The following is a 9238-nucleotide window of genomic DNA, read 5'->3' as shown; positions in this document are numbered from 1 at the left end:
TCAGGCGCTGAGGTGTGTGTGGCAGTGGGTCTATGGCAGGGAGACCAGGGGGGTGGGCAGTAGGCAGGGATTAACATGATCAAAGACACAAATGCAGAGCCACATAGGAAAAGTAAGAGAAAGGGAGAAGAGCCGTGCAGAGCTCACCCCCCGCCCCCCCTCTTACCTCCCCATTTTCCCATAATAGCCCCCATGGAAGAGATGAACCGTAACTGAACTGTGGATTCCCCTCCTCAAACAACTATCGATTTGCAGCGACAAAAATGACTCGAGCAAACCGTGGATTCTGAACGTTCGCAGGATGTGTGTCATTGCAGGGCACATGTAGAAGGAGACAGACAGGAAATAGACAAACAAGTTGGGCTTAATAGAATTGCACCTGGAGCCCGGAGGACATGGACACACAAGCAGAGCGTATCAGCCGGCATGCTAATACCGCCAAAGGGAAGGCAAAACTAATAGCAGAGACATTAAGAAAATGATCCCCGGGCTGATATGTTTTCTATAGATGGCAACTAAACAGAATTGCTATATCTATCATATTCAGTGAGAGAGAGAGAGAGAGAGGGAGAGAGAGAGAGAGAGAGCGAGAGAGAGAGAGAGAGACCTCTGTTGACACTCCTGTCCCTCTCAGTTTTCCCCAGGAGAGTGATGCCTTCGGGACAGGAGTGTATTGGAGTCTGACGGTACTGATGTAGATTGTGATCATTGAGTTGACGTTGTGTTCTGAGCAGCACCTCAGGAACCATCAGGAACCACCAGGCACCATCAGGAACCATCAGGAACCACCAGGCACCATCAGGAACCATCAGGAACCACCAGGGACCATCAGGAACCATCAGGAACCACCAGGAACCACCAGGAACCATCAGGAACCACCAGGAACCATCAGGAACCATCAGGAACACCAGGAACCACCAGAAACCATCAGGAACCATCAGGAACCATCAGGAACCATCAGGAACCATCAGGAACCACCAGGGACCATCAGGAACCATCAGGAACCATCAGGAACCACCAGGATAACACCAACACAGCATTCTATTGATTAAGCAGTCACAATACTAGAGTGGATCTCTTTATTCTAAAAGTTACTTCATATTCAGATGCTTTATTCCCAACGTTACTGCTCGACTCTTATCCCCCCCTCCCCCGTCTCCCCCCCCTGCCCTTTTCCGGCTCTCCAATTAAGCTTCGGCAGCAGGTTTCCATCAGCCGTCTGGTTGTCTGCAGCAGGACTCTTCAGAGCAGAGGCCTGTCAGGAAATGAACTCATCACCGTGTGACAGCTGCTAATTTCTCCCTCTTCCATGTCACACAAGTGGTCTGCTGCAGCTAATAACGAGCCTTCCAGCCCTGATTAGAGACACACAAGGAGGGTGGAGACGCAGACAATACAGTACACAATCACTCAGACATGTAGAATAACACGATCGCCCCGGCACAGACAGACGGGCTGCCACATGGAGGATGAAAACACCATCACGCAAAGCGAGCCGAGGCATGGCGGCGGAGGCCATGAACCCAGTTTAGCTCAGGCCAACTTGAGAGGAAAAAAAGAAATCAGAAATGGTTTTCCTCAAGTAATAATCTGGATATAAAACTTCTAGATGCTTAAAGAATACAGACCAAGTCAGGTCACACGTGTAAACAGGCTTCTGTCAGAATGTTGATGCTGCTGAGCAACATATGGTCTTATTAAATGTGAGGCATGTAAATGTTGCTGCTGCATTTTTTAACCACTTAGTGGGGGCTGACAAACTTTTTCTCTTATGGGAATGTATGGATGCTCAGAGAGAATTTGACCTCTGTTAAACGTATTCACCAGATGGAACCCCCCCCCCCGTATAAACAGGCGGAGTTTAAGAGCACAACGTGAGGCAGGAGAGGAAGACGGGCTGAAAGGCAGACAGGTGTTATGTAAAATTACAGGCGCCAGTCTCTCTGAGTGGATGTGGATTTCACTGCACTCTTGCTTCTCTCTGGCCTCACCTCGCCCAGCATCCATCTGTAATCCTCTCATTTCTCCTGCCCACTCCTTCGCCGCTTTTAGCCCACCTTAGTGCTCCGTGTGCCGTGCATGTGTGTGTGTTATAAAAAGATGATCTTACGAGGCCTTCCGTGTGTGCGAGTGCTGCGTCTACTTTCAGGGTTAGGCCATTGTGTTTGCGGCCATCATACTGTTCTCCCACTCACTCCATCAGAATCCAGGCCTGTGTAGTGCGCTAAATGAATATTGATCCAGAATCAGAGCTGGTGGGGGGGCGGGGCATCCGATCAACAGAATGGGCCTGATGGGGCCAGAGAAGAACAATGACTATTAGAGTGACAGTGATCATGATTGCGATAACGATATAGTGATGATAATGACGGTGTTGATGTTCAGCAAGCAAGATGGGGAGCCCTCAGGTGATGCACGCACGTGCACGGCTCTTGAAGTGTCAATGCTGAAAAAGCGACACAAATTACAACAATGAAACGTGTGAAATAAAATGGGTACACAATTGTTAAAAGTTGGGCTCACTCTTTATTGTCACAAATGAAATAGTATCAGATGAGGTTTCCAAAGGTTGAGCTTAAAGGCTCTGATGGAACATTCGAAGAAATGAAATTACATAAATCCATCAACCTGTTGCTGATAACATACTAATCTACAATAGAGGGAATGACAACATGAGAAACAACACGAAGAAATGAATAAAGTAAAAAAAAAAAAAACATTGAAAAGAAAACCAGTTATCTCTACAAAGCTAAAGCCGAATTCTTTTAAACAATGAACTAATAAACTGAATATCTGACGCATCATGAAAATATATTTCAGGAGAAAATCTCCACACTTTCCCGGCTGGATGGTAATAATTGTTGGTGTAATGGTGAGTCAGTGGATGTGAGGATTACTTAGCACCAAAACCTTCTTCCCATTACTGAATGGCATTTAACCTGAGTTTAGCATCGCCCAAGAGAGGATAGTCAAAGACTGAAAACCAAAGTGATGAAAATAAAGAATCTTATTTTACCTCGTCTCTCTCTCCTCTACCCATCCAGAACTATATTATGATTTGCTCCATCCAAATAGACAACCATCCCCTCGCCAGATTGCTGCTCCGCCTGCTGCACCTCGCCATCTCCCCCCCCGGCCTCCCCGTACACGGCTTCCTCCACTTGTAAGGTGCAATTGTCCAGTTCTGTCACAATGTAATGCGTTCCGTCATCATTAACAATAACCTGGGTCAGACCCTCCTTCATCATTTGGGAGGCAGCAAGCTGCAGGACCTCCTGCATCCCCTCCTGCATCCCCTCCTGGTCGGTCTCCTGGATGACCTGCACTTCCTCCTGCTCCACTTTCTCGTCCGGCAGCACTCCTCCCCCCTGCATGGCCTCTGTGAGCTCCGTGGTCAAGACCTCGTGAACGACACCCGCCTCCCCTTGCATTTCCTCCTGATGGCCCATTTCGGTTACGGCGCTGAGGAGAGCATCGAGAGCTGTCGACGACTCTGGAACGATGTGGCTGTGTCCTGAGGCTGCTCCTCTAGCCACGGCCCGCAGCCCTTCCCTGGACTCCCCCGACTCCAGCACCACATACTGGGTGCTGCCCCCAGCCAAGTGGGCGCCCCCAGACGCTACCTCCCTGCCCGAGGAGATGACTTGTCCGTCTTCGGTGATGTGGAGCACCTCCGCCACCTGGCCGGCCATGGCCAGCGTCTGCAGCGTGGCGGCGGCAGACTCCTCCAGCGCCTGGTCGATGGCCACCTCCCCTTCGCTGTAGCCCTGGATGATGATGACCTGCTGGACAGACTCGTCGTGGACAGATGCCTCAGATAAGCTCTTCTTGCTCATGGGGGAGTCGGCTGTTTCTGATTCCACGTATGCTGCCCCCTGACCCCTGAGACGACACTCGAAAGACTTGGACACAATACCTAGAGAGAATGGAGACACAGGAAATCAGCGCACATTTAACATTTCTGATATTGTGTGTGATAAGTTTAAACTCTCCGGCTGCTGAAATGTGAAATCTTCCTTTTCCATCACTGTACGAGTATAAATGGAGTCCAAACACAGCTTATTAAAAAGATAATTTTAGCAGCACGTTCATCAGGATCAAAGCCAAAAGAAGAAAAAAAAAATCACCATGGTGATTACTAAACATCGAGACCGGCACACGGCCGGCCGTATTTGTCCTCGCTAATCTTCTTGGTAACCACAGCTGTTGAAGCTGCTCTGATTACACTCCCATCGCCGACAATACGGAAAGGAGCTATAAGGAAAACCGAGTTTACGTAAAAGTCAGGATGAGTGTGATGAGGTACATCTGGTGCTAATTGAGCCACAACGTGCCCTCTCAGATCACAGGTTGCCATGGCGTTTCCAAGGTGATAGGCGCAGTGTGAGAAATGTCATTGTTGCAACGGCACCTGGCTCAGACACCTGTAGGCTGATCTGTGCAGAGACAGCGAGGAGGCAACTCCGCTCACGGTTTGATTTCTGAGTGCCAACGGTTCATTGTGCTAATAATTAAAAGGCACACACACTACTGTCACAAGAACACACTGGCACAAACTGGCAGTGTTTTAAATAAGGGTTTACAAACTCTCCAGCCCTCATGGAACAATAGCAAACTCCAAAAAACTATTTTCACATTTCAACTTTACAGGAAATAATATTTTACTGTTCTTTGCACGGCTCCTGAAAACTTGCCATTTTGGAGGTACAACTTTTAACCCAGAGAGAAGCGATGAGATCACAAAGATCTCATAGAAAACACAGGAACAAACTCATCAATCATTGATATTCCCATCTCCCAGAGACTTTCCATGTCCTGTACTCACAAAGATCACAATGCGATCAGAAAGTCAGAGTTGTACCGCTAACGTTCTGTGACCCAAAGGTGCCCGGTCCGCCTTCACGGCAAACAGACTCGGAGACGTGCTCGCTTTATCGCGTGTTCTTTCTGGACAAGCAGCCTGTTAATCCTGCACAGACGCATCTGCAGAATCTGAAAACTTTACGAGGCTTTACACGAGGTACTGGACGCAACGGTGGGCACGTCTCGTCTGACATCGCTATCGAGACGCGAATGGAAAGAAGCTGCAGCTGCTGATGTCCAAGAACCCGCCAACGGCTCTCAGTGTCTGCAAAGTTAAAGGAATCAAGTTGTCTGTCAAAGAGTTAAATGAATTTAGGCTAAACCAAAACCTGTTTTCACTGTTTACCTCTCTAAAAATGATCCGTCTTTTATTTCCTTTGTTAGACCTCAGCCACTATCTCATCATTACAGTATCATGCCCACAATTTATTTTCACAAAAACTAGAGCTTCTAAATATTGAATCATAATAGATGTAATAAATTACACAAAAGTCACACAAGCAAAACCCGGCGAGTTAAGGGAGTCATCTTTTAAGCATAAGTGGACAAAGTCCTTTCACGGCTGACGTTTTCACTCTTAGTGTGTTTCTAAGCCGGGTGACCCTGTGCCTACAGGCTGTGTTAAGAGGAGTAGCACAATCCGAGCTGGGTTAGGGTCCAGGTTCTAACCCGGAAGCGGTTTTAAATGCCATCATTTACACATGAAGTCAATTCTGCCTTTCTAATTGAATATCTGTTCATTTCTACTGCACAACTATTTCCCTTTAATGTGGTAGAAGATATCAATATGTTTAAAAGAATTATAAAAAACTGCATTGTGACTGCAGTAACCAGGCAACAGGTCAGTGGAGTAAACATAAGCTTGATCTGTACTAGTAGCATCTGCAACGACAGGAGCAGGAGTTACTGTGTGGAAGGAGTCGGCTCGGTTCGACCTGCTTACAAAGAGCTACCGGGCTGATGCTAACTGCCTGCTAACTGCGCTGCGAGCAGCGAGGTCGGCCTGAGAGGACAAGAACTCAGTAGTTGTGCAGTTTCTGCTCGGTTACCATACAACCTTTGTGTGTGTGTGTGCGTGTGTGTTCAGCGAGAGCCTTTCTGACTCTAGATTCGGCTAGATATAACTATATTTTGCCTTACTGGGCCATTTTGTGCATGCATTTAATGACGATGACGAATGCACGTGTCGCACACGTGTGCCGATACGTGGGTGGAATGTTAGCGTCGTGCTTCGCTGTTGCGTGTACCTACGGCGTTTATCACTACACGTGTTCCTATGTATTTGCGAGCCCTTGCATGTGCTTGCTTGGATACGTGCGGTGTGTAGTGCAGCGGGGGTGGTGAGGATATGCATTGCTAGTGTGTTTCACATTAGCCATGGGGCGCTGTCGGCGGGGCCCGGCGGCGGCCCGCTGAGGTTTATGGGGTGTCACTCAGTCGCCGCAGCCGTGAATCAAGTTAATGTTGCAGATCCCATCTCTTCAGTTGTCCTGTGCTCCCGGTGGAAGAACAACATTTGAACAGCGTGATTTGGCCCCGGCAAGAGGCTGATGCCTGTTTAATATGTGTTTTGAGTGTTCTGACTGACTGATTCCTTTAACAGGAAGTGGGAGAGAGGATGAGGGAGAGGGAGAGAGGCAGGCTGCTTTATTGGTTGTGATCTGAAACAAGATGGAGCCTCCCTGAGAGGAATAAAACACTAGGACGACGGGGGAGATTCAGAAATGGGTGATGATGTCATGATTTACACTCGGCAGAAATGTCCTTAGGAAAGTTGAACAGAACTAATGATGGAAAACAAGAGAGGAATTCTAATAAATAGTCCATGATAGATTTGGACAACCTGCGGTTTATGTTAGTCATTTTAGTTCTCAGTTCAGACGACTCCTCTTCAGGAGAGAATTCGAGGGCAGACCAGCAACATGGACGAGGTTAGAGAGAGACAAAGAGTCGGTGGAGGAAAGGGAAGATAAACAAATAAACAGAATAAACATTATTCTTGTTCCACATTTGGCCAGGATAAATCCACCGTGGGACTTGGATGATGCTCAGTGTTTCTCGTTGTTACTGATGTTTCAGATCAGACTGCTAAGAACAAGAAAGTAAAGCCTGTCCAAAACAATCTATTGTATACAGGACATTTTTTTCAAGTCTATTTATTTGTGTTTAGTAAGCACTTTGTTTAGTAGAGGGGCGTTAATAGCACTCGGGCTGAAGCTATTATCCTAAAAACATGATCATCCATTAAACTGAACTGAACCCGGTTCTGCTGGAGACCCTCCTGGACCCAGATGCAGGACCATCCGCTGATCCCCAGACTGCACCTTGCTAACTATTTGTGTTGTGTGACTGCCTGCTTTATATCAGCCGGTACGTTAGCGCCAGGTCAGCGCAGGAGCCTGCTCAGTGTATGGTACAGATGCAATTATTGATCAGCGGATCAATGCGCTGGTCGGCGGCGGGGGCCTCTAAGTGGCATTACTTCAGCTCGGAGAGGCCGCCAGGGGAGCGGTCAGACAGCACTTACCAGCAGTTAGAGAAATTAACCTTAACACCGAGACACCAGCACACACAGAATCAATTACAGTCTCTGTACCACAGGTCAGCCTGGTGCAAGTGTAAGCTCACTTGTGCATACACGTTTAATCAAGCCAGCGCACGCACACACACACACACACACACACACACACACACACACACGGCTGCACATTATTCTTGCCGAACGTGCGAGGAGACTGCACTGATTGCAACCCTTAAACCAAAATGTTTCTAAATGTACCTAACTCTGAATGGACGTACACAAAACTACACGAGCTGAGAGACAAAGAAACCCAACTGCATCGACGCTGCAGCCAGCTGGGGCCATTATACTATATCAAGGCATAACACAAGAGAGGAGGGACAAAGCCCCCCCCCCCCCCAAACAAATCTATCACAAGGTCAATGGCAGGACCATGAAGAAGCCGGGGCAAATGATCAGGTCTTAACTGCACACAAAACCCCTTCACAATCCTTTTACTAGCCGATTAATTTCAATTATAGATATGAAGCTGGTGCCTTAGAAGAGGCTGATGGAGACCTGGACCTGACACACACACACACACACACACACACACACACGGCTGCTATCTGTGGGGAGATTTTACACACAAGGTGGAGTGTGTGTGTCACGCACAGGCGTCTGAAGGTGACACTGCTAAGTAGATAAAGTGTCATTTCTGGGTGTATCCAGGTCACCAGGGAAAGCCGGCATTCCAGAGTGTATCCGTGTGTTTGGGTAGGTTTTTATACAGTTTTAGATTTATCTGTGTTTATTTGGACAAATAAAAATGAAGGGCTGAACGAATATCACTCTTCCTGTGTTTATTATAATTTGACTATTCATTCTGTAGTGTGTGTGTGTGTGTGTGTGTGTGATCCAGTGCACACAAACAGGTCAGATGATGTCCGGCCGGCGATGACTCTACTTTGTCTGGATTGGACAGGCGTTACTGTCACCTTTACGAACGCCATGAATCAACGCCAAGGAGGAGAGGCCGGATGACCAAAAAAACAACCAATTATACAGCAGCAGATTGACACCGAGTGGACAGGGCACCCAGAGAGATGGAGACGCGCTGAACACACCCCAAGGACGAATAAACAGCAGAGAACGAGGGCACGGACTAACAGCGGGCCTTATGGGACGGTGATACGGTGGCTCCAGAAGGCCAATATTACAACAGCAAGCCGTTAGTCTTTGTTGTCAGGTGATACAACACATCAAAATATTCAGGAAACCTTTCAAAGGCGCTTCTTAATGTTAGTCATTCGACGCAGAGGAAGGCCATGTGTTTGGCTGTTAAGTGTAAAAAGGGCCAGTTTAAATAGTTTATCGTCTCACAAGTACATAATTATCTTCCAAAAAAGAGTGAAGAGATGTTCACAAATGAATAATTTAGCCTTTTTCTTTGCTCACCTGCTAAAGATAACAACTTTTTTTTTGACATGAAAACACTGCGACTTCCTCTTTCCTCTAACAGGAAATCCCTACTTAAGTAGACGCAAACAAGAGCGATGCAGGAACATGGGCACACATTGATGTGCTTCGCTCTGTAAGCCTGAAGCAAAACGCTTCAAAATCCTATAATTTATCAGCTGTTTGATAAAGTGAATCAAACAAAATCAGTTAAAATCGGTCAACACGACTGATGTTAAAAGTATTTTTCACATTTAACACAAATGCATCTTTTTACTGCCAACAGCAGTCTGGATTTTTTTTTTTTTCTCTCTCTGAATAGCATCACTCATATAAGCAGGCATTTGCAAATCAGACGGTGTTAAAATTCTTTGGCGACCTACACAGACGTACTTTAGCAGCAGAGTCCCAAACTCT

At 47.0% G+C, this 9238-nt stretch overlaps 1 protein-coding gene across 1 annotated transcript in view; it reads right to left on the bottom strand.

The window, feature by feature from the left end:
• Window positions 1–2520: 2520 nt before the first annotated feature.
• The window catches only part of znf407 (zinc finger protein 407), a 126563-nt gene continuing 119845 nt past the window's right edge, over window positions 2521–9238 (bottom strand). Inside the window, exon 9 of the mRNA XM_068758761.1 lies at window positions 2521–3916. Coding sequence (XP_068614862.1) covers window positions 3033–3916 — 884 coding nt within the window. The 3' untranslated portion in view covers window positions 2521–3032. The remainder of the gene's footprint in view (window positions 3917–9238) is intronic.

The sequence above is a fragment of the Brachionichthys hirsutus genome, chromosome 3, assembly GCF_040956055.1.
Source record: "Brachionichthys hirsutus isolate HB-005 chromosome 3, CSIRO-AGI_Bhir_v1, whole genome shotgun sequence".
Lineage (NCBI taxonomy): Eukaryota > Metazoa > Chordata > Actinopteri > Lophiiformes > Brachionichthyidae > Brachionichthys > Brachionichthys hirsutus.
This window is presented reverse-complemented; position numbering and strand designations above follow the sequence as displayed.